This window comes from Phascolarctos cinereus, unplaced genomic scaffold, assembly GCF_003287225.1.
Source record: "Phascolarctos cinereus isolate Bilbo 61053 unplaced genomic scaffold, phaCin_HiC Scaffold_5;HRSCAF=322, whole genome shotgun sequence".
Lineage (NCBI taxonomy): Eukaryota > Metazoa > Chordata > Mammalia > Diprotodontia > Phascolarctidae > Phascolarctos > Phascolarctos cinereus.
Window position 1 is genome coordinate 248415738 of NW_027555958.1, and position 25983 is coordinate 248441720.

Sequence of the window (25983 nt, forward strand, 5' to 3'; positions counted from 1 at the left end):
CAATTCCTTTTTCTAAGATTGAATAATCTGTTTATTTATTTATTTATTTATTTATTTATTTATTTATTTTTTGTGTGAAGCAATTGGGGTTAAGTGACTTGCCCAGGGTCACACAGCTAGTAAGTGTCAAGTGTCTGAGGTCGAGGCTGGGGCTCTATCCACTGCACCACCTAGCTGCCCCTAAGATTGAATAATTTAAGCCCTCTATTTCTTATTTTGCTAATCTGGGAATTTTATATGTTTGTAATTGTTTATTCATTTCATTTAGATTATCAGTTTATTAGCATATAATTGTGTAAAATAATTCTTAGCAATGTACTTATTCTCCATTAGTTGTGAATTAACTTTTTTCATTTTTGATACTGGGAATGCAGTTTTTTTCCTTTATTTTTTAAAAGTTAGTTTATATAAGGTTTACCTTTCTTTTATTGATGCAAGTGTTTACATATATAAAATTCCCTCCAAGGACTGCTTTGGCTGCATTTCAAAATTTTTGATATGTTATCTCATTGTCATTACCTTTAATGAAATTATTATTTTCATAATTTTAATCTATGTATTCTACAAGATTAAGTTATTTAGTCTCTAGTTAATTTTAATAATTTCATCAGTGTTCTTTATTATATTTTATACTTTTATTACACTATGGTTTATAAAATATGAGTTTAATTTTTCTGTATTCGTTTATAATGATTTTATGCCTTGATTACATGGTCAATTTTTGTTAAGATGCTGTTTATAGCTAAGAGATATGTGCACTCCTTTCTGTTCCAGTTCACTTTTCTTCAGAGGTCTATCATATCTAACCTTTAAAAAATTCCATGCAGATCTTTCACTTTTTTGTTTACCTTTTAATTAGATTTTTTTCTAGGTTTGAGAGGGGGTAAATTGAAGATTATAATTTTACTATTTCTTCTAAGAACTCCTTTAACTTTCATTTTAAGCATTTTAGATGCTAGGCCATTTGGTGTCTACATACTTTTCAGCAAAATGTAGTTTCTCTATTTATCTCTTTTAATTAAGTCTGTTTTTTACTGTTGCCTTGTCTGAGATTGTGATTGCAGCCTCTTCCTTTTTTACTCAGTGGAAGCAGGATTTAGATTTTGCTTTAGCCCATTATTTTAATTTTATGTGCATCTTTCTGTTTGAAGTTGCATTTTTCTATAAACAGCCTATAATTGGATTCTGGTTTCTAATCCATTCTGCTTTCCTTTTCTGTTTTGTGGGTGAATTTATCCCATTCACATTCCCAGTTATAACTGCTAATTGGGTATTTCCTTCATCTTATTTTTCTCTTCCCTCCCTTTTTATTCTTTATTTTAAGATAATCATAACAGAACTATCCCAGGAGTCCTCTGTTTAATAAAACTCTGTGTGTGTGTGTGTATGTGTGTGTGTTTGTGTATGTGTGTGTGGCAATTGGGGTTAAATGACTTGCCCAGTCACACAGCTAGTGTTATGTGTCTGAGGTTGGATTTGAACTCAGGTCCTCCTGACTCCAGGGTTGGTGCTCCATCCACTGCACCACTTAGCTGCTCCAATAAGACTTTCTTTATGACCCCTAATGATGATAGAGTTCTAAGAAGATTATGTGTATTATCTTCTTGTTCAATTTCTTAAAATTGCTCACTCATGTTTAACTTTTTAATCTTTCTTTTGATTCTTATGTTTGTATTTAAAGGTTTCTTTTCAGATCTGGTCTTTTCACTACGAAAGCCCAAGAATCCTTTTTCATTAAAGGTCTACTTTTCTACTTGCAGAATTATACTCAGCTTTGCTGGTTAAATTATTCTTGATTGTAAGCCTATATCTTTTGCCTTCTGGAATATGGTATTTTCAACCCACTGTTTCTTTATAGTGATGGCTGCTAAATCTTGTGTGATCCTCACTGAAGCTCCTTGGTATTTAAATTCTTTCTTTCTGGTTGCTTATTTTTTTTTTCTTGAGCTAGGAGCTTTGGATTTTGGCTGTAATATTTCTAGAGGCTTTATTTTTTTTTTTTTAATTTCTTTTGGGAGGTGACTGGGAGATTTTCTTTTTCTACTTTGTCCTGTGGCTCTAAGAGATTTGGACAAGTTTTGTTTATTGTTTGTTGTTGTTGATTTTGATTTCTTGACATATATCTGCCTTTTTTGTGTTTGGGGTGTCATAGCTTTCAGGCAGTCCATTGGTTCTTAAACGAACTTTCTTCAATCTGTTTTCTAGCCTTTCCTAGCCTTTGCTATGAGATGTCTATGAGAGCTCTTATTTTTCAATCTTTTGACTTTAATATTTTTTGTTGTTTTGTGGAGTCATCTGCTATTTCATCAATTCTAATTTTCAGGGAATTTTTCCCCCTTGGGTAAGGTTTTATATCCTTTGTTTCAATATATTAATTTTTCCCCAAATCTTTCTTCCACAACTCTCATTTCTTTTCCCAGTTTTTCATCTAGCATTCTCATTTGGTTTTAAACATCATTTAGAAAGCTTTCTCTCTGTCTTTAAACTCCTGCTTCATCTCTTTTAGGAATTTTGGTTGGACTTGTGCACAAGCTATATTTTTCTGTGAGGATTTCCTTATAAATGCTTTTGAATAAATTTTATTCTTCTGGGTTTGCGTCTTGAGCATAGTTTTTTATTGTGGTTTTTGTTTTTGTTTTCTGCTCATTTTTCCAGTCTGCTTCTTGACTTTGACCTTTGTGTTAGTGCTGTGCTGTGTGCACTTTTGGGGGCTTGGGTAGAAAATGTTTCAGTTGAATTTTTGTCCTCTTGGTTTCTTCCGCTGATTTCCTAGAATATTGAGTGGTGTGTTATTTCAGGATCTCAGGGACAGACCATACTGAGGACCTGCAAACCTGCTTCCAAAACGATCTCATTAAGGACATAATACACTGCCATTCCTGACCTGAGCTTGGCAAATTCCTGACCTGGGTTTGGGTCTACTTAACACTCTTGTTGTCTTGCCCCTTGCTGGAAGTTCCAGAAGATAAATAGGAAGCTCTGCAGGTTGAGAATGGCAGAATTGTAGAGTTCCCTTCAGTGTAGGATTTTTGTGCTGTTTATTACACTACAGGTTTTAGACCTGGGCTGTGGGCTGGAATTAAGATCTTTTCTTCACTCTTGGCATCAGAGCCGCAACCACTCTTTGCCTTTAACTTGTTCCTTGCTCAGTACATAGCCTAAGGCCTGAGATTGCTTTTGCCCCTAGATTATCATCCCTGGACACAGATCTGGTTCTCAGTCTGCCATGGGTCTGTGACCTAGCTCTAGGTAGTGAGCAACAGAGCTGTCAGTTGGCAGCTGTTCCTCTATCCCTCACAGGGTCTCATGTTATGGGTCTGGGAACTCTTCTTTTTCTTGGACACAGCCTTGGTTTTTTTTTTCAGTTCCTGTGCACTGAAATGCACTATGCCTTGCCCTTCCTCCCAAATCCCAGCCAGATCCCATCCCCAGTGTCCACAAATCTTTCCCTCTCTATCTCCCTTTGGTAAACTGGACTGGACAAAATGATTCCTTGCAATTTTTAAAGAAAGATTTCCTGATCAGAACTAGGTTTGGTGTTTTCTAGATCTTTTTGGAAGGATTGTGGAGGAAGAGCTTGGCTGTCTGCTACTCTTGCCATTTCCTGAACTGTCTATCACCTTTTGTCACTTTATTACACTATATTTTTACTTGAATGTCTTACCAGTAACTTAAACTCAAAATGTTCCAAACTTATTATTCTATTTTTATTTATTTATTTGATTCAGTTTTATTTTATTTTTGGTTCCAAATTCTCTTTCTCGTTCTTCCAGAACCCTTCCCTACCTATTGAGAAGGCAAGAAAAACAAAGTATATCAAAAATATTCATAGTCATGCAAAACAAATTTCTGCTTTAAGAATGTCTAGAAAAAATAAAGGAAAGAAAAGAAAATATGTTTCACTTTGCAGGTGGAAAGCATGTTTCATCACTATTCCTGTGGGATTGTGGTGGGTCATTGAGTTGATCAGAGTTATCAATTCTTTCAAGGTTTATCTTTACAATATTGCTATTATTGTAGAAATTGTTCTCCTTCTTGTCACTTCACTTTGCATCAGTTTATGCAAGTCTGCTCAGATTTTTCTGAAACCATCCGTGTCATCATTTTGTATAATACAATAATATTCTATCACATTTATAGACCATAATTTGTTCAGCCATTCCCCAATTGGTGGGCATATGTTCATTTTCCAATTCTTTGCCACCACAAAAACAGCTGCTATAAATGTTTTTGTACAAATAGCTCCTGTAATGCAGGACTTCCTCAGCTCCAGCCTCTAGCAGGTTCACTCTAGTTACAGGCAGACAGAAGGATAGCGGTGGAGACATGCTAAGGGGTTAATTTACCTTATTCTTCCCAATGGCACCAAGTTGGGGAGGAGGTGGGGGAGCTCAGCTCCTACAGCATCTCTGTAAGCCTCGATGGTGGCAGGTCGAGACAAGCACAGCTTTTTACTTTCACATTCTGCATTCACTGACCACTGCTCATTTGATTTATAGAGAAACAAACAAAGAAGGTCATATGCCAACCAGAAACTCCTGGCACAAGTGCAGTAGGGGTGTTTACAGGCTAAACTTAAATGTTTACATCAACTTGGTTACATAATGATACACAAGTGCCATAAGATTGTTTATGGCCATGGATTCTGGGAACTTGTATCAAATTGGATCTACCTTACAGCTCCTTTTCCTCTTTTTTTTTTTTAATTTCTTTGGAATACAGACTTAGTAGTAGCATTGCTTGGTCAAAGGGAATGCACAGTTTAATAGCTTTATGGGCACAGTTCCAAATTGCTCTCCAAAATGGTTGGATTAGAGGGCCAAGATGGCAGAGTAAGAAATAAGTTGCTTTCACCTTCCCTCATTAACCCCTGAAAGCCCAGAAAATATAGCCACAGGAAAAACCCTAGAACAGCTGAACCAGTAAAAAGACCAGAAAAAAGTGCAGCAGTCCTATAGCCCAGGAAGCTTGAGAGATTAACAGGAAAGGACCCTCTTGTCCTGGGGGAGGGGAAGCAGTATAGAATGGGAGATGTCCCAGCAAGCTAGCAGAAAGCCCCACCTCAGCATACTGCAAGGAGCTGAAGAAAGTGAAAGGAAAGGCTTGGGTGAGCAGGCAACCTCCAGGGGCCAGACAACCCAACCTTACCATTAGAGTTCTAGTGTTGCTAATTCCAGCCTAACACCAGGTATACTGCCAGAACCCTACAGCCTCCAATTGCCAGCATTGGAGGTCCCAGCACACAAAGCCAGTGACCAGGCCCCAGGCTCCCAACACCAGGAGCTTGAATCAGTGCCCCCTGCTCCCCATCAGGAGAGCTCAATTTTTTTAAAGGCCAGGAAATAAGCAAATACCATGAGCAAAAAGAAACATACCATAGATTCTTATTATGGGAACAGTGAAGATCAAGGCAGAAATTCTGAAAAGGACAACATTGTCAACAAAATCGTTGGATTAGTGTCCCAATTTTTCTATGTCACCTCCAGTATTTGTCATTTTCCTTTTCTGTCATGTTAGCCAATCTGGTAAGTGAAGTGGCACCTAAGAATTGTTTTAATTTGCATTTCTCTGATCAGTAGTGATTTAGAACATTTTTATATGACTGTTCATAGCTTTGATTTATTCTTCTGAAAATTGCATGTCCATATCCTTTGACCATTTATCAATTGAGGAAAGGCTGTTATTTTTACAAATTTTATATATTTGAGAAATGAGGCCTTTATCAGATAAATTTGCTATAAAACTCCAGCCCTCCTCCCCACAGTTTCCTGATTTCCTTCTCATTTTGGCTGCCTTATTTGTGCCTTTAAGAATTTGGATGGTCTGCCATTTGGTGCATTTATGTTTAGTACTGATATTACTTCATTGTCTATGGTAACTTTTAGCAAAATGTAGTCTCTTTGATTTTATTTTAATTGGGTATATTTTTGCTTTTACTTTGTCTGAGATCATTATTCCAACCCTCTTTTTACCCCTGCCTTTTTTTTTTTGCTTTAGCTGAAGCACAATGGATCCTACTTTAGTCCATTATTTTAACTGTGTGTGTCTCTCTGTTTCAAGTGTGTTCTTATAAACAGCATATTGTTGGATTAGGGTTTCTAATCCATTCTGCTATCCACTTCTGTTTTATGAGTGAGTTCATCCCATTGACATTCACAATTATGATTACTAACTATGCATTTCCCTCCATTCCATTTTCTCTCTCTCTCTCTCTCTCTCTCTCTCTCTCTCTCTCTTTTTCTCTCTTCCCTTATTCCTGTGTATTATCTCCCCTTTCCTTTATCCTCTTCCCCTCCTACTTTCCTGTTTGGTAAGATAGACTTCTATACACTATTAAGAGTGTGTGTGTATTCTTCCATCTTTGAACCAATTCTGATGAGAGTGAGGTTCAAGCATTGCCCCTCCTCCATTTCCTCCTCCACTGTAAAAGCTCTTCCTTGCATGCCTCTTTTATGTGAGATACTTTTCCCCATTCTTTTCCTCCTTTCCCCCTTCTCCTAGTGCATTCCTTTTTCTCACCCAGCATTATCAATTCACTTCCATGCTCTCTATGTAGACTCCTAACTGCCCTAATAATGACAAAGCTGTTATCTTCCCATGTAAGAATGTAAGCAGTATAACCTTATTGAATCCGTTATGACTTCTTATTTACCTTTTTATGCTTCTCTTGAGTCTTGTATTTGAAAATCAAATTTTCTATTCAGCTCTGGTCTTTTCATCAGGAATACTGGAAAGTCTGCTATTTCATTAAATATCCATTTTTTCCAGAATATCATATTTCAAGCCCTCTGCTCCTTTAACATGGTAACTGCTAAATTTTGTGTGATCCTTACTTTGGCTCTATGGTATTTGAATGGCTTCTTTCTGGCTGCTTAAAGTACTTTCTCTTTGATCTGGGAGCTTGGAAATTAGGCTATAATATTCCTGGGAATTTTCATTTTGGGGTCTCTTTCAGGAAGTGATTGGTGGATTCTTTCAATTTCTATTTTACCCTCTGTTTCTGGGTGTTGGGGTAGTTTTCTTTGATGATTTCTTGAAAGATAATGTCTAGGCTCTTTTTTTTATTTTGGCTTTCAGGTAGTCCAGTAATTCTTAAATTATCTCTCTTGGATCTGTTTTCAAGTTGAGTTGTTTTTCCAATGAGATAGTTCACATTTTCTTCTATTTTTCAGTCTTTTGACTTTGTTTTATTGTTTCTTGATGTTTCATGGAGTCATTAACTTCCACTTGCCCAATTCTAATTTTTAAGGAATTATTTTCTTTAGTGAGTGCCTGCAACACTTTTTCCATTTGGCTAATTCTGTTTTTTAGGAATTACTTTTATCAGTGAAGTTTTATACCTCCTTTACCATTTGGCCAGTTTTGTCTTTTCATGATTTTCTTGCATTGCTGTCATTTATTTTTCCTCTACTCCTCTTATTTGATTTAAAAATATATATTTTTAGTTCTTACACGAATTCTTGTTGAACTTGTGATCCATTTACATTTAATTTTTTTCTTTGATTATAGCTATTTTGTCAACATTGCCTTCTTATGAGTTTGTGTCTTGATCATCCCTGTCACCATAGTAGCTTTTTATGCTTGGGTTCTTTTTTTGTTTGTTTGTTTGTTCATTTTTCCTGGCTTATTTCTTGACTTTGAACTTTATATTAAAGTTGGGCTCTGTTCCTGGGGTGGGAAGGGGGAAGGACACACTGTCTGAAGTTTCAGGCTTTTTCACACTGCTGTTTTCAGAGGTAGAACTAGGAGTTTGGAAGTTTTTGGCACTTCCAAGGTGATGGGATCCAGGGAGAGGTGTAGTCTCTGCTCTCCTGGTCTGTTCTCTTATCCTGACCCAGGAAGGGCCCTGATCCCTTGTGACTCCTCTCTACTCTGGAGTTGTGATCCAGAAGTCAGTATAGACAATGGAGTTATCTAACAGTGCCAAGTCTTGTGCCTTGTGCTAGCACAGGGTTCCCCTGTAATTTCTTTCTGAACAGTTGCCCAATCCCCTTACCATCTCTGGCTTGAAAGCTTCTGAAGCTGCTGCCTCTAAAGCAAAGTGGTATTGCTGTCATGTGGGCTCTTGGCCAGCTCCTACCCTAATGTCACAGTTCTCTCCTTCCAACCTCTTAAGTTGTCTTTGGCTGGAAAAAATGTGTCATCCTGGCCTTTTGTTAGTTCTGTTGTTCTAGAATTTAATTTGACACATTATTTTAAAGTAGTTTGGAGGGAAATGCTGGGAGAGCTCAGCTATAGTGTTTCCTCTATTCTGCCATCTTTGTTCCCTCATTTAGCTTTTAAACTTATTACTTTTTTTAGCTCCTTCTTTAAATCTGGTTTTAACTCTAGAATTTCTTCTGTATTTGTGTCCATGCTGCATTTATTTTTGACACTTTGCTTATGCATTTTTCTTTTTTATTTAATATTTTATTTTCCTCCCAATTACATGTAAAAACAATTTTTAATATTCACTTTTTAAATTGAGTTGCAAATTCTCTTCCTCCCTCCCTCCCTCTCCTCTCTTATTGAAAATTTGATATAGGTTATACATGTGCAGTCATACAAAATATTTCCATATTCATCATGTTGTGAAAGAAAACACAGACAAAAAAACCCAAGAAAAATAAAGTTTTTAAAAAGTATGCTTCGATCTGCATTCAGGCTCCATCAGTTCTTTCTCTGGAGGTAGACAGCATTTTTCATCAAAAGTCCTCTGAAATTGTCTTGGATCATTGTATTGCTGAGAATAGATTCACAGTTGATCATTTTCTCAGGTTTTTCTGCAGGCATCTTGCTCATCAATTTTTTTTTTCACTTGATACTTTTTTAATGTAGATACTCCTAGGGAAGGAAATAGATTGAGCAAATTAACACTAAAATGATAGTAACTTATTTAATCTGTTTTCTTCCTTATAGAGCAGCAGCTAGGCAAAACTGGGTGCTATGAGGGAAGCAAAAGGTAGAGTATAAAATAGAAGTGAAAAAGGATATAGAAAATAAAAGCAGGAGTTGCCAAAGATGAACTTAACAGTTTTATAGAGAGTTGGACCTGGCTATAGAGTATCCTATCACTTGTTTTAATTTTAATTTAATTTATTCATTTGTTTTTAGTTTTCAACATTCACTTCTACTTTGAGTTTTAAATTTTCTTCTCCTCCTTCCACTCTCCCCTCCCAAGATGGCATGCAGTCTGATACAGCTATACATGTACAATCATATTAAACACATTAGTAATTTTGTAATTTATTTCCACATTAATAATGTTGTGAAGAAGAATTAGAACCAAAGGGAAAAACCATAAGAAAGAATTTTAAAAAAGAGAGAAAATAGTATACTTTGATCTGCATTCAGACTCCATAGTTTTTTCTCTGGATGTGTGTAGCATTTTCCACCATGAGTCTTTTGGAATTGGAATTGTCTCAGATCCTTGTATTGCTGAGAAGAGTTAAGTCTATCAAAGTTGGTCATCATACAATGTTGCTGTTACTGTGTACAATGTTCTTCTGCTGCTGCTCACTTTAGTCAGCATCAGTACATATAAGTCTTTCCAGGTTTTTCTGAAGTCCACCAACTCATCATTTCTTATGGAACAATAACATTCCATTACATTAATATACCACAACCTGTTCAGCCATTTCCCAATTGATGGGCATCCCCTCAATTTCCAGTTCTTGGCCACCACAAAAAGAGCTGCTATTTTTGTACATGTGGGTCCTCGTCTCATTTTTATGATCTCTTTGGAATACAGACCTAGAAGTAGTATTGCTGGGTCAAAGGGTATGTACAGTTTTATAGCCCTTTGAGAATAGTTCCAAATTGTTCTACGGAATGGTTGGATAAGTTCACAACTCCACCAACAATGCATTAGTGTTCTAATTTTCCCACATCTCCAACATTTATCATTTTCCTGTTTTGTCATGTTAGCCAATCTGATAGCTCTAATGTGGTACCTCAGAGTTGTTTTGATTTGCATTTCTCTAATCAATAGTGATTTGGAGCATTTTTTCATATGACTATAGATAGCTTTAATTTCTTCCTCTGAAAACTGCCTGTTCATATCCTTTGACCCTTTATCAATTGGGGAATGACTTGTATGCTTATAAATTTGACTCAGTTCTCTATATATTTGAGAAATGAGGCCTTTATCAGAGACTCTGGATGTAAAAATTGTTTCCCAGCTTTCTGCTTCCCTTCTAATCTTGGTTGTATTGGCTTTGTTTGTGCATAAACTTTTTAATTTAAGGTAATCAAAATTATCCATTTTGCATTTCATAATGTTCTCTATCTCTTGTTTGGTCATAAATTCTTCCCTTCTCCATGAATCTGGCAGGTAGACTATTACTTGCTCTCCTGATTTGCTTATAGTCTCATCCTGTATGTCTAAATCATGTACCCAATTTGACCTTATCTTGGTATACATTGTAAGATGTTGGTCTATCCTAGTTTCTGCCATACCATTTTCCAGTTTTCCCAGTTTTTGTCAAATAGTGAGTTCTTATTCCAGAAGTTGGAGTCTTTGGGTTTATCAAACAGTAGATTACTACAGTCATTGACTTCTGTGTCTTGTGTACCTAACCCATTCTACTGATCCACCACTCTTTTCTCAGCCAGTACCAAATTTTTATGATTGCTGCTTTATGATACAGTTTTACATCTGATACAGCCATGCCACCTTCCCTCACATTTCTTTTCATCATTTCTCTTGCTATTCTGGACCTTTTGTCCTTCCAGAAGAATTTTGTTGTTATTTTTCTAGCTCTATAAAATAATTTTTGGTAGTTTGATTGGATTTCTCTATGTATTTGAGAAATGAGGTTTTTAGCAGAGAAACTTGCTGTAAAATTTTTTCAGTTATGATTACTATTTTCCTCCATCCTTTTCCCCCATTTATGCTATCCCTCCTCCTTTTACTTTGTCCATTCTCCAAAGTGTTTTGTTTCTGACTACTACCTCCTCCAATCTACTCACCCTTCTACCATCTTTCCTCAACCTCTTTCTCTTATCCTCTTCCCCTGCTACTTTCCTGTAGGGTATGATAGATTTCTATTCCCAACATGAGTATATTATTCCCTCTTTGATCCAATTCTGATAAAGAGTATGAACGTCCTTCATATTTCTCTCCACTGTAAAAGCTCTTTTGTACCTTTTTGTGCAAATTATGCGAGATAATTTACCCTATTCGATCTCTCCCTTTTCCCTTCTCCCAGTGCATTCCCCTCTCTCATCCCTTAATTTTATTTTTACTGATATCATCTCATCACATTCAACTCCCAACTCTGCCCTCTATCTATGTATACTCCTACCTACCCTAATAATGAAAAAGTCCTTAGGAATTACAAGTATTATCTTCTCATGTAGGAATGTAAATAGTTTCACCATATTGAATCACTTATGATTTCTCTTTCCTGTTTACCTTTTTATGCTTCTCTTGAGTCTTGTATTTGAAAGTATAATTTTCTATTTGACTCTGGTCTTTTCATCAGGAATGCTTGAAAGTCTTCTATTTCATTGAATGTCTATTTTTTTTTCTCCTGAAGGATTATACTTAGTTTTTTGGGTAGGTTATTCTTTATTGTCATGCTAACTCCTTTGTCTTCCAGAACATCATATTCCAAGCCCTCTAATCCTTTAATGTAGAAGCTACTAAATCCTGTGTGATCCTTACTTTGGCTCCATGATATTTGAATTTTTTTTTCTGGCTGCTTGCAATATTTTCTCCTTGACCTGGGAGCTCTGGAATTTGAGTATAATAATCTTGGGATTTTTCATTTTGGGATCTCTTTCAGGTGGTGATTGGTGGATTCTTTTAATTTCTATTTTACATTCTGGTTCTAGAATATCAGGACAATTTTCCTTGATAATTTCTTGAAAGATCATGTCTAGGCTTTTTTTTTTTTTTGGATCATGGCTTTCAGGTAGTTCAATAATTCTTAAATTATCTCTCCTGGATCTGTTTTCCAGTTCAGTTGCTTTTCCAAAGAGATAGTTCACCTTTTCTTCTATTTTTTTCATTCTTTTGATTTTGTTTTATTGTTTCTTGATGTTTCATGGAATCATTATCTTCTATTTGCCCAATTTTAATTTTTAAGGAATTATTTTCTTCAGTGAGTTTTTGTGCTTCCTTTTTCCATTTGGCCAATTCTACTTTTTGAGGATTTCTTTTTTTCTGTGAATTTTTGTACCACCTTTTCCATTTTGATTTCCTTTTTAAGGAATTCTGTTTAGTGGATTTTTGTGCCTCTTTTACCATTTGTCTTACTCTCTTTTTTAATATGTTATTTTCTTTGGTTTTTTGGTGCCTCCTTTACCAAGCTGTTGACCCTTTTTTCCATTATTTTCTTGCATCACTCTCATTTCTTTTCCCAATTTTCCCTCTACCTCTCTTATTTGATTTTTAAAATCCTTTATTTTGTGCCTGAGACCAATTTTTCTTTGAGGCTTTGGATGTAGCAGTTTTGATTTTATTGTCTTCTTCTGAATTTGTGTTTTGATCTATCCTACCATAATAGGAACTTTCTATGGTCAGGTTCTTTTTTGTTGTTTGCTCATTTTCCAGCTTATTCCTCGACTTTTAACTTTCTGTTAAAGTTGGGCTCTGCTCCCAGGATGGAGGGGGCATTGTTGCAAGCTTCAGGACTTTCTTGCTGCTGTTCTCGGAGCTAGTTCTGGGAGTTCATAAGTTTTCAGTTCTTCCAACATGGTATGATCTAAGGAGAGGTGTGACCACTGCTCTCCTAGCCTATGCTCTGGCCTGTGAGTGACCACAAGCACTCTTTTCCACCCTGGAACTGTGACCAGAGTCCTCACTCCCCTGCAGCTTCAAGTTCTGGTGTGCTAATGCTTATTGTGGGACTGAAACCCAGGTCTGTGGATGCTGGAGAGGAGTTCTTTTCTGCATCTGTGTATGAGTAATGCAACAGAGTCCTGCATCCAGTGACAACAAGGGGACCTCTATAATCTTGTAATTAGTTGTCTGACCTCCTTGCTGTCTGTGTGCTGAGAGCTCAGGAAGCCCCAGCTGTGCTACTTATTCTATTTCCCCCAAGGCCTGCTGCTAATTTGCTTGGACAGAGCCTAAGCTGGCTACACTGAACTGTGCTCCACTCTTACCTCGTTGTGACAGACCTTTCCTGCAAACCTTCTAAGTTGTGTTGGGCTGGAAAATTATTTCACCCCATCCTTTTTGGGTTCTGCCACTCTATAATTCATTTTGAGGTATTATTTGAAGTTGTTTGGAGTAGAATTTGGGAGAATTCAGGTGAGTTCCTGCCTTTTCTCTGCCATCTTGGCTCTGCCCTTGCTTGTATATTTTTTTGAGTCATTCTCTTCTTCTAAGTTTGAGTCTTGAGCTTCCTTGTTGCCATAGTAGCTCTTTATGACAGGACTATTTTTTTTGTTTGTTCATTCTTCAAGGCTACTTCTTCACTTTGAACTTTATGTTATTCCTAGGCTTTGCACATTTTGAGGGAAGTGGGGACATCCAGCATGAGCTTCTGTCTCCTTACCTCCTTCTACTGCTTTCATAGCTCTATTTGGGGTCCTGAAAGCTTTCTGTGATCCCAAAGTGTTATGATCCAGGAGGTGATCTGGTCACTGACCACCTTATCTGCAAGCTCCTGACACAGGTTTGAGTCTATTGGCTTATTTATTGTTAGGAGTTCCAATAGCTTGCCACTGGATTCAACCACTATTGGCATGCTGGGAGGCTCTGCGGGTTCAGAGTGGTTGAACTGATGGCTCCTTTTTGGTCTGGAATGCTGCATTCTTCTCCTGGGCTCAGACCCATATAGCTACCAGGTGCTTCCGAACTTGTTTTAGGCTCAGTCACTGCCAGAGCCAATGCTCACTTCTATCATTTTTCACCTTGGATGTTATTTTTCACCCTGGATCTGTGGCCCAACACTATGTGGTGGGAGGCATTCATTCCTGCACCCCAATACTTGCTGAGGAATTACCTGGGATCTCTTTCTGGTATTTTATCTAAGACCTCTCTCTGTCCCTGGGCACTGGAATGCTCCCCTCTTCTGCTGCTGCAGCCATGAGCTCATGGCTAGAACTCCTCTCCAGCATCCACTGACCTCTATCCATCTCCTTCAGTTGCTCTGGGCTGGAAAAATGACTCATTATGACTTCTTGGCTTTCTTGATCAGAATTCAGCATGGTGTATTTTATTGAGGAGGTGTGGGGACAGAACTAGACTCTAAAGCTTTCTTTCACTCTGCCATCTTCACTAGACCTCTGCTTTTTTCTTTCCTAAACCTCATTATAACCTCACTCTTTTTGTCAGTGACACTATTCATCTAGCTAATCTCTCATGTCCCAAACCTTAAGGTTTTCTTTGTCTTGGTTCTCTCCTTCTCATGCCAACATCTAGCTACTAATCTCTGTCAATACTACAGTCACAATATTTCTTGCACTCATGCCCTCATTTCTTTTTCCACTACCACCCTTGTCACCTTCCTAGGTTATTATAAAATCCTCATAAGTCTTTAATCTTTCATGTGTTTATTCTCTTCCCTCTCCAAACCATCCTTTTCACAGTTTTATCTTATGAGACAACTAGTTTTTGCACTTGCTAGAAAATAGTATAAAAGTAATGTTTGTATGTGTGTGTGTGTGTGTATGTGCATGTGTGTGTGTGTGTGTGTGTGTGTGTGTGAAATAAAGGCAGAAATATTTCTCAACCTCATTTGCATACAAATCAAGTAAGATCTTGGGATAGTAGATTTTATTGCCCTAACCGCTGTACAACTCCTGTAGCAATTTTTTTGACTAACATCTCTGAAATAGGTTATGTGAATAGAAGATTCCAATCAGGGATGTAACAAGAGTGAAAAGGAATGTAATCTTAAATCAGAATGTTGTATGGAACCACAGAGTTGGAATCAACAATGGACACAATAAAAGTGAATAAAAAGAATGAACAATCTTAGCTTCAGGTCTGTTTTGTAGGCCTTTGTTAGTTCTCCTTGGATAAGTATGGTGGCTTGAAGCCTTATGCTGTAGTTTAAATTTAATCTAATTTTCTGAAAATGCAGCATTTAGAACCAAAATATTCAAATCAAGCAGTTTTTTAAAATTTAAGTACACCAATACACAATAAACATGGCCTCTCTTGACCTTCATTATCTACAAAGGAACACTGAGTAAGTCTGGATGGAGGTGACTGTATGCTCCTTCAATCAGCAATTCCTATACTCTTTTCAAGATGGTGACACATCTGAGGTCCTGAGGCTGCTCCCCCTCCCATTAACTGCTGCCTGTTATACAAATGTACAAGGAATTGCTGCCTACTCTAATTGGGGCAGTTTGGTGGTGCAGTAGATAAAGTGCCTGCCCTGAAGTCAAGATGACTTGGGTTCAAATCTGGCCTCAGACACTTATTAGCTGTGTGACCCTGGGCAAATCACTGAACCTTGTTTGCTCCAGTTTCCTCATATGTAAAATGAGTTGGAGAAGGAAATGGTAAGCCACTCCAGAATCTTTGTCAAAAAAACCCCAAATGGGATCATGAAGAGTTGGACATGACTGAAAAATGACTTAACAAAACCTCTAAGCATATCTTAATTAAAAGATTTGTAAACCTTTTCTTTTGAGCTAGAGACCTAGCCACTGCATCTCAGTAGTTGGGAACACAAAGCCCAAAAGATGGTTCTGAAGGGCTGAAGCCCAACTAATATTAGAGGATAGCAGATTGATAATCACAAAACCAGCAGAGACATTCAGCTTGATGAAATCACTAGATAACATTAGGAGCTATGCAGCATTTGAAGACATGAATTGCCCCAGATGTGTTCCATATATGTATATATTTACACATACATACATATATGTGTATATATGTGTGTATATGTATGTATATATATACACACACATACATACATATCCTCTATATGTTTTCTTGGTTATAAGTGTTTTCTGCAGGTACCCCTTTGCTCACTGGTAATATGGTAACTTGTGGGAGTATATTTCATGTATTCATATGGTGATGTTTTTTCTTTGTCTTGTTATTTGTTATACTATTTCACTAAATGTCATGTTCTTTGAATTGTGTACTTCCTGGTTGGCTTACAACAAGTAAAAACATTGATGAGGATTCATGAACTATGGTTTGGAGAGGATACAGATCCTTAGAGTGCCTTGAACTTAGGATATCTTTTCAGGATGTCTACATGTGAAAGTACCCCAGGTGTTAAAACATAGACCTTGTTATATCACTCCTCTGCTCAAAATTCTTCGTTGTCTATTGCCTTTTTAGGAAATGCCAAATACTTGAAGATTAAAATTTAAAGCCCTCTATAAAAATCATTCAAGATCTTCTATAGTTTGGCATCACCATACCTTTCCAGATCTATGCAATACTATTCCCTGACACACATACAATGTTTTAGTCAAATTCTGTTTCCTTACAAAGGCCCTGGCTTTTCCACTTTTATGCCTTCAACTCATGCTGTTGCCTCATACTGGAATGGTCCCCATCATTGTATTTGCCTGTTGAGTTCCAATTTCTCTTCCTCACTCCCTTCCTCTTCTATCCTTTACCACTTACTTTAGAGGATCACAGATTTAGAGCTGAAAGAAAACTTAGAGATTCCTGGTCCAAATCATCATTTTACAGATGAGAAAACTGAAAGCCAGAGAGGTTATTGATTTGCCTGAGGATACATAGCTAACCAGCAAGTGAACAATACTTTGAAGCCAAGTCCTCTGACTCCAATCTGGTGTTCTTTTAATTATTTGACACTTCCTCAAAGTTCCATGAATTGTCTGATGCTGCAGTTAGCAGGAATCTTTACTGTCAGATCTCATAGCATTTTTTCACTTCTATTGTACATATGACAAGCCACATTGTATTTATAGTTATTTATGTATTGTTATGCTTCTCTCCCCAACTAGACTATGAACTCTGCTAGGGCATGGACTATGCTTTACCTAAACTTTCTAAGGATCTCAGAGATTTCCACAGTGCTTTGAACATAATGGATGCTTAATACATGCATTTTGGGTGAATTTTTCTTGGTTTCTTTCTCCAGTTCTCATTCAGTCACCAAATGTTGGTTCAGTTTTACTTTGTATCCAGAACTTTGTTAGAAACTGTTGGAGCTACATAAAAAAGAAGTATAAGACTTGGTCCCTACTCACATGAAGTTTACAATCTCTTTCCCCCTGTTCTGTGTTCTGTCTCCATTTATCTCAAAATGTTATCCATTTCTCCCACCTCTCCCTTACCTTTGCTTGAAGCGCTGACTCTCAGTCTCCTGCCCTGTGTCTATGTCATAGAATACAGAACTGGAAGGCAACATTTCAACACAGACTTTCTGACTCCAAATCTGGTACTTGTTTCATTAGGCTAGGTCCCGTCCATCCATCCCTGTGCTACCGGTAGTCCATATATCCACCTGTTCCTATACCTCTCCATCTTTTCTTCTGGCATCTCTCCTTTCCCACTTAACTTTTCTTGATCTCTTCTTTAAATCCTCACCCCACTCCCTTCACTCGTACAATATCCATCCCTCACCCCCCTGTTCTACTCCCAGGCTTAGCGTCCTTCAGACCTACCCAGCTTCTATTTGTATGTGTCCATCTCTCTTTCCTTCCCATACTCTGTGCTTTCAGCCCTAGTCACTAGTCTCTTCTCCCAGTCCCTCAGCCCAATTTTCTTCTCTAGGTTAAGCTTGGTTTCTCTCTGTCTTATTCCCTGTTTTCCAGTATTCCCCCCCCCCACACTTTTCAGCTCTTGACTCACAAAGCGGTTTCTCTCTGCCTCCCTCTCCCCACCTCTCTCTTCCATCACGGTGGGCGGTCCAGGGCGAGGCCGGGATCCGGGGCGGTACCCGGGGCTCCGGTTGTGGGCGGCGCCCTCTCCCCTGTCCCCCTCCCTGTCCTCCGTTCCACCCTCCCTCTTCCCTCCGCCCGGAGGTTCCCGGGTCCCCGGCGCCGCCTACTCTCTTCCCGGCTCCGGGCTCCTGCTACAGCCGCTGCCCGGGGGAAGGAAAGACTGGGGGGGGTTGGGCAGAAGAGAGGGAGAGGAAGGAAAAGACCCCTGCTTGGCCCAGCGCTGTGTACTGGAGGCAGGAGGGAAAAGAGGAGGAGGAGAAGGAGAAAGGAGTGGGGGGGGAGGGAGGAGCGGCCCGGCCTGGGGCCCTGAGGCCCGGGGAGAGGCGGGGAGCTGGGCCAGGGAAAGAGCCGGGTGAGCTGGGCCAAAGCGCCGAGGTAAGAGAGCCAAGGGCCTGGAGGGAGGAGGGTAGGGAAGAGAGACGGAGGAGAGGAAAGGACATGGGAGGAGATGGAGGAAGAAAGGGGAAAGGAAATAGGAAAAGAGGAATGGGGAATGGGGAGCAGGAATGGAAGGAAATACGGAAAGGCTGGGGGGGAGGATAGGGTAGGAAGTGGGTAATAAGAGGCTACAAGGAAGGTGAAAAATGAGGTAGGGGACAAATGGTGCGGAGGAGAAAGATGGAAAACGGGATGTGGGAGATGCCGTATAGCAGATGAGAGTGGGAAATGGGTTCCCGAGGAGGGGGACAAGGGGGTACGGGGGTGATGGTGGTAAGGTAGAGTCCCAAAAGGATGTGGGGTACCTAGGAAAAGAGGAAGAGGGAGGGGACATAATCTCTCTTCTCCTCCCCCTCAACCCGACTTGGCGCGGTGCTCCGCCTCTGCCTCCTCCACGGGGCGCTGTCCACACGTCCCGATGCTGAATCAAGCAGCAGCCAGGGAAACACTGTAGGACCTAGGAGGGGAATGAAAGACAGAGCCGCACCCCGTCCGGTCCGCTTCCAGTGAGGTTCAGTTCTGTCCTAACCTGGATGCCTCTTATCCAGATGCTGCTGCTGCTACTGCATCTCCTTCTTCCCTTGGGTTCTGATGGGGCCCAGAACTCCAACACAACCTCAGAAGGTGCACCTTTCTCTAAAATCTCTCCAGATACCTGACCACTCCCACTGGCATTTCCCTGTTTCCATGCTTTTACATTCACTATCTCAACCCAGCCCATCTCTCCCTTCATTTTAACTTAGCTCGGACAACCCATTTTATCCTTTTCTTCTTACTATACTCCATTTCCTTTCCCTACCCTACTTGAACAACTCCCAATTCTTTCCCTGATCCTATTGGCTTCTTGTTAAACTCCCAAATCATAGTCAGTCTTTCTGTTCCCATCTTCCCTCTGGCCCGTCTTCCTAACCTTTAACACCACTCCCATCCCTTCCCTCTACTCCCTCGTGACATTTCCCATTGATCCTTGCTCTCTTGCATCACGTTTCTTTAAAACTGACTACCTTTTCCCTTTCCCCTACACCTCTGACAGGCTGCCAAATCATACACCCACCATGGGAAGGGGGGATCCGCTACAGGGGCCTGACCCGAGATCAGGTTCGGGCAATCAACTTCCTGCCTGTTGACTATGAGATTGAGTATGTGTGCCGGGGGGATCGTGAGGTTGTGGGTCCCAAGGTTCGAAAGTGTCTCTCCAATGGTTCTTGGACAGATATGGACATGCCAAGCCGGTGTGGTGAGTAAACTTGCAATGGCTCCTTTTGCCCTTCCTTTTCCTCAAGGAATCCTTCTCCTTTTCCCTCTCACTCTGCTCCCCCCAAACTCCTTGGCATTGCAATCGTGCAAGTAAGGATTTTAAATAAGATAAAAATAAATATTTAGAGAGCTGTGCTATGTGCTGTTAGGGATATAATGAAGTCATCAGCCTGTAGCATTCTTTCCATATTCTCCACATAGTACATTATGGCTATGGCTAATTGAATTTTTCTTATTTTACTTTGATTATTATTGGTGGCACCTCACAAAAATAAATTCGTAAATCCATAATTTAACCATATCACCCCATCACACTCTTGGCTACTCCCATCTCCCAGTGTAGCTACACATATTTACTACATCATGATGCAGTAGAAAGAGTCCTGGATTAGGAGTTAGAGGACTTGGGTTCAAATCCTTGCTCTGCTACTTGCTAACTGTGTTACTTAAGGCAATTCTCTTAAGCTGATTAGCCATCAGTTTCCTTATCTGTAAAATGAGGGCATTGGAGAGATGACCCCAAGTTTCCTTCCAGCTCTAAAGCTATGGTCCTATGAACTTGATTTTAATATTAGATTAAGTAACTTTTGGGAAAGATGTATCTACTACTTATGAAAAAGAGAAATTATTGTTGTATTATCTATAATTTAATAAGTATTTAATTAGTATGTACAACTGAGTTTTAACTTTTATAATCAACTTCTTGACAGTAAGAACATGTCTTATTTTTCCTGTTATCGTTAGGACCTGGTATAGTTCACCAAATATAATAGCTACTTAAAAGCTTGTTTAATAAATTAATATTTAGAAAGGGCCTCTCTCTGGTTCTTTCTCTCTTGGGATCTTGTCCTTTCCTTCCCCCACTTACTTGGAAGCATTCTGTCCATGCCTCCATATCTCCAATCCAGCTTCTTTCCTGCTCATTGAAATGAAAGAGCTTTCTTCTTTGATGCATATATTAAAGCAGATACATGGGATTATATGTATCAAAGGACAAAATCCATTATATATGTGTATATATGTGTGTATATATATGTATACATATATATGTATATTGTGTATACTTGCCTCTCTCTTTCTGTTTTTCTCTCCCCGTTTCTTTACAGTACGTACCTGTTCCAAGTCTTATCTGACACTGGATAATGGGACAGCTTTCCTCAGGGGAGGGAACCGTCCAGCCCTGGATGGTGCCTGGGTGGATTTCAGATGTGACCCCGGTTTCCATCTAGTGGGCAGTTCTCGAAGCATCTGTGCCCGGGGACAATGGGACACCCCGAAGCCCTCCTGCCAGGGTGAGGGGAACAAGCACTTGGGTGTATTTTATGACAACAATTTTTAGGGGATATGTCCTGAGTAGGGTTGGGTGGGGATGGATAGGGAAGAGGATACAGATGTTAGGGAGAATGAATGGGGGGGGAGAGAGAGAGACTGAAATAATATTCTATCCTCTCTTCCTGTAACCCAGCCTCCACTCCTTTAATTACAACTTCGCTTCTCTAACTTTGTCCACCTCTGGGCTTTACTCTTTTTTCTTTTTCTTTACTCCCCATCTTTGACCCTTAACTTTTCACTCTTTCTCAGTCTGTCTCACCTCACTCTTATAAATACTCCATTGCTTTCTCCATAGTCTTACTGTTTCTCTATGAGTTTCTCTTTGTACTTTAAGGCTCTTTCACCCTGCTCCCTGGACCCCATTTTCTTATTTTTGCCACCAAATTTCCTATACCATTCCCTGAAGTATTCAGGTTCTACTTAAAGAAAATGATTCCAAAATTTAGAATGGGGAGGTTGGGCTGGGAGGGGAGTTGGGAAAAGGGAATATAACATTTGGGAGCCAACCTAGGAGGACAGGGATTTTATAGTAAACTTATTTTACCAACTCAAGCTTTTTAGTCCTTAGATCTCCTCCCTTAGCCTCTTTCTTAAAGAGATTCTGGTGTTTGGTCCTCCATCATTCTCCCCCACCCCCACCCCACACACATTTTTTCCATTCTATCAGTACCCAGGCATCCTGTTTCTTTGTCCCAGATTCCCTAACCTTATATGCTGCTTTTCCCCTTAAGATCCTGGTCTTACCCTTCAACCTCTGGCTTTCCTCATTGGACCCTAAATCTACATGATGCCCATTATTCCTTGACACTCAGCAATCTCAACCTTAGCTTTTGGCTCTCCTTCCCCAAACTCTGCTCTACTACTGAGAAAATACAAGTTCTGACTTCCAGCCCCAACTTGCTCTTATCCCCAGACACCCTCCCTTCCCAGAAACTCAGGCGTTCTGCTCTCCCAAGTGCTCGACTTGCACAGGTGTGGGGGGGTGTGATGGGGATCGGGCCGGGGAAAGCTGGGCATCAGTGATAACTCTTCTCTGCATCCTCGTCTTTCCTGCTGCCAGTGAAGAGAACCACATACACAGGTGAGACTAGAAAACCAATATTCCATTTAACGTACCACCTTCCCTTTCTCTGCCCTAGACCACGAGATCCCTTCCTCATTCTGCTCTCTTAGCCTCCTCTTGCTCTACTTGATTCCTCTTCCCTCTACCAGTTCTTCCTATGGGTTGTGGTGTCCACTCCCATTCCACTCTCCCATCCTCCACTTCCAGATTCCCTGCCTCCCCTTAACTTCTCCTCCCTGATCCTATTCATCGAATGTCAGGATACCAGCAGGAGGACAGGGTGCACATCTTTCATCCCTCCATTCATTTTCTTAACGACCTCTTTCTTTTACCCAAACTTTGCCAGTACCCTCTCTGAAGTGCTCTCCTAATCCAAATGACCCCTGCCTCATGCTTCCTCAACCCTGTCTTTATCAATCTATAACACTAATCCTAAATACTACTGCCAAAGATCCCATATAGTCTGTCCATCACTTTCCTTCAACTGTACCAAGTCCTTTCCCCAATGTCCCATTTCTTTGCCCCCCAAAACACCCCCATCACTTCTTAGCCCTCCAACTGTTCCAATATCCTTTCCCTAACTCCCTTCTCTATTCCAAATTTTCCTTACCATTCATTAATCTCTCCCTAAACCCTTCCTCATTCTGTGTTCCTGGCTTCCCACTCCATTCTCCTCCTCTACCTCCCTCTTCCCTTTCTGATCCTCTTCAACTCTTCACCCATCCCCCCTTCCTCTCCGTCACCCCCACCCCGCAGTCCATCCACCTTCCCTCCCCCACTTCTAGCGCCCCACCACGTCCCTTCCTCACCTTTTCTCACGTGCTCCCCTCCCTCACTCCTCTCCCCGCCTTCGCTCGCCCCTCTCCCCTCTCAGCACGCTGCAGCTCCTAGCTTCCTTCTGGACCAGAGAGCTCTTCTTTCCTTTCCCGCCCCGCATCCTCCCTTTCAATCGCCGCCCCTTGCGCCCCCTGCGGCCGCGCCGCCGCCCGTGACGTCAGAGCCCGCCCCCTCCCCGCCTCTTGCCCCTTCCTCCCCCCTCCCCATAGCTTCCTCCTCCTTCCCTCGCTCAGTCAGTCGGCTATAGGAGAGTTCGCTGCAACGGCAACGGGTGCGGCGGGGGCTTAGGGAGACCAGACCCTGAGTCCCCTCTCCCCTCCCTTTCCCCCAAATTCGGGATGGAGACGTCTCCTCAGTCCCGATTCCCCCTCCGCAGCCCCCCCTAAAAAGTGTCTCCCCTGAGGTTCCCCACTCCTTCCCCCAAACAGCCCCCTCCGCTGGCCATGGGCCCGGGGTCTCCCTCCCTTAGGGTGGGTTGGCCTCTGCTGGTGGGGATGGTGCTGGTGGTGGGGATGCCTCTGGTGTGGGCCCCTCACTCTCCCCCGCGGCCCGGGCTCCCACACCCTCACCCGCACCCCCGGGCCCCCTCAGCCCCCTCCTCAGGCCGGCGCGCCGTCTATATCGGGGCGCTGTTCCCCATGAGCGGGGGCTGGCCCGGGGGCCAGGCCTGCCAGCCGGCGGTGGAGATGGCGCTGGAGGACGTGAACAGCCGCAGGGACATCCTGCCCGACTACGAGCTCAAGCTCATCCATCACGACAGCAAGGTAGCCCCCCGGGATGTGGGTGCAGGGGACAGTGGCATTTGGGCTGGGGGCACTGCTCAGGCCAGGGAAATGCATATACCTGGGATTTAAGCTGAGACTCTAGCATCACGAGGCAGAGCCCAGCCCCCTCTTCCATGTGGGGGTATGGAGTTTCGGAGGACCAGAGGGTACCGAGAGACTTAGGATCATCTTGAGGAGCTAGGGGTCCAAGGTAATCTACCTAAAAAAATAATCTGAATTTTCTCGTGCAGGGAGTGTGGGGGCATGGGAGGAAATGGTATATAAAGGAGGGGGAGGGGAGGAGGGACTTGGAGAAGGAAATAGTTTCGGGGTACAAGCTGAGCTTACACAATATCAAGGTAATTGTTATGATGTAGGAACCTGAGGTGGGGGTTGGGGCGATTTAAGCTATGAGAAGAAATAACGTACAAGGGAGAATGAGGGCTAGAACTATTCAGAACAGGATTGGGGTGGGGGAGACCCAGGGACATCCTGAGCTAGAAACTCAGTGACACCAAGATAGACCTGAGGGTCTGGGGGAGGAAATAGGGAGAAATACGGTTATGGAGGGAGGGGTAAGAAGAAGGGTGTGGGGGTGGGGTAGGAATGGAAGTAGTTGCAGAGCAGGATGTAGGCTCAAACTCATTACCCTCCACTCCAAGATATCACCTATGTAAGTGAGTGGGGGTCAAGGGAGGGGTGGGGGCAGGGTACAGGAATGAGAAGAAACCTTGGTAGTTATTAGGAACTAGAGATCATGATTAATTTTCTTAGCAGTAAGGTGGTAGGTAAGAGAGAAATGGTGTTTGAAGAGAGCTAGGGACAGGGGCACAAGTTTATCCTCCAAGGAGAGAAACAGTCTCCCATTCCCCAGCAATGTGGGACATGTGATACTGAGAATGAAGATTTGGGGAAAAATTCAGGGACGTTCTAATAGATTAGGCATACTCCATGACAGGTAACCCCAGATGCAAAGAAGGGTATTGGAGGTGTATGAAAAAGTATGGGGAGAGTAATAAAATGGTGTGCAAGGGGTAGAATTAGCTTAGTGATATCCTATATGACTCTGACCTTATGCTGATTCTTTAGGATAGCAAAGTAAACCCAGAGGTATGAGTCTTCAGGGCAACTTGAGTGAGGTGAAGTGCCAAGGTAGGGGCAATAGAAGAATGACAAAACCAACCATGGCCCTTGGCTAACCCCTGAGAAGATCAGATAACCCCAGGATACATGGGAAGAGCAAGTTAATACAAGAGAAGTAAAAAAGTACAGGGAGAGTTGGAGGTTAGGTAAAAATGAGGAGGTAGGGAGGAGATCTCATTTAAGAGGTCATACTGAGTATGAGAAGCAAAACAATCTTGTTTGGAAGAGAAAGGGAAATAACTGGATACAGGAAAGAATCATGGTGAGGGATGGCATACAAGAAGATCCCTTCTGAGCCAAGATCACAGGGAAATGAGAGAGACCTGACTATGAGCTCAAATTCATCTACCATGACAGGTGATTCTCTGGAGGTGTAGGGGGAGCAGATGGGGGGACATGGGAGATGGAGCTAGAGGAAAAAAATAGAAGTGGAAGGTAGGGGGAAGGGGAGAAAGAAAAATGTTTTTCCTGACTACAGATCCAGATTCACTGCAATAGAGAGGAGAGGTAGACTATGGAGGAGGGGAAGTAGTGGTAATATATGAGTCTCTTAACCCATAATGAGCCAAATACATACTTCCCTAACCAATAGGTGTGGAAGAGAGAAAGGAAGTGTAGGAAAAGGTGGAAAAGATGAAGAGAAAGATGAAAAGAAAAAGAGAGAGAGACAGGGAGGGAGGGAGAGAGAGAGGAAGAGTAGTGCCCCACTCACAAGGAAAAGTAATGTTATATAGTGCTTTATTTTAAAAAAGGACTTTCATATGTACTATTTCATTGAAACATAGGTTATTGGTCATGACAACTTTTACCTTGGGTAAAAAATTAGAGGAATATTGAGAGGGTTCAGAATTTGGCACTGGGGAGAGGCAAGGAAAGGAACTGGGATAATAAGTGATATCTATCTGGAAGAAGGGGGCCTCTAAGAGTGAAGAATAGTCTGGAAGAAGATTCTAGAAAATGAGGGGATGAGAAAAAAAACCCCATAAGAATATTGTTGAGAACTGACCTTCATAGGGGGTGGGGGTAGGGTGGTTAAGTTTTAATTGAATGTTGTTTCTTCACTTTGTGCTAACCTCCCTGTAGTTCCCTCTGATTTCCTGATTTCCTACAGTGGCCCAAATGTCAAACCTTAGTGGGGAAGGCGGTATCTCCAGGGGGCCACATTTATTTCCTTTCTACCTGCCCCTATGTTTCACCATCTCCGGGCCCCTTGTGCTTCCTACCTCTATCTCTCTTATGCCCCTGCTCCCCTATTGGGTTTCTGCAGCTTTTGAAAGGTCAAACTTCAGTATGAAGAGAACATGTACTGAGACCTGTGGCTCATACTGG

The 25983-nt window shown here is 41.2% G+C and overlaps 1 protein-coding gene and 1 long non-coding RNA gene across 7 annotated transcripts in view; one reads left to right on the plus strand and one right to left on the minus strand.

The window, feature by feature from the left end:
- Nucleotides 1–8596: 8596 nt before the first annotated feature.
- On the minus strand, nt 8597–17797 carry LOC110199292 (uncharacterized). The gene is made up of 3 exons (XR_002321970.2): nt 17729–17797; nt 17212–17271; nt 8597–8823 (listed from the first exon to the last, which is right to left on the minus strand). It is a non-coding gene; the product is annotated as an uncharacterized LOC110199292 (long non-coding RNA).
- A 64-nt stretch (nt 17798–17861) lies between these two features.
- The window catches only part of GABBR1 (gamma-aminobutyric acid type B receptor subunit 1), a 65624-nt gene continuing 57502 nt past the window's right edge, over nt 17862–25983 (plus strand). For 2 of the 6 annotated variants that reach the window (XM_020974047.2, XM_020974048.2), the window contains exons 1-5: nt 18553–18882; nt 19292–19495; nt 20622–20807; nt 21908–21928; nt 23339–23511. In XM_020974047.2, the coding sequence (XP_020829706.1) occupies nt 18792–18882; nt 19292–19495; nt 20622–20807; nt 21908–21928; nt 23339–23511 (675 nt within the window). In that variant the 5' untranslated portion in view covers nt 18553–18791. Of the gene's footprint in view, nt 18196–18539; nt 18883–19291; nt 19496–20621; nt 20808–21907; nt 21929–23338; nt 23512–25983 lie in introns of those variants that run through there. The other 4 variants (XM_020974049.2, XM_020974053.2, XM_020974051.2 and 1 more) reach the window with 4 other exon arrangements.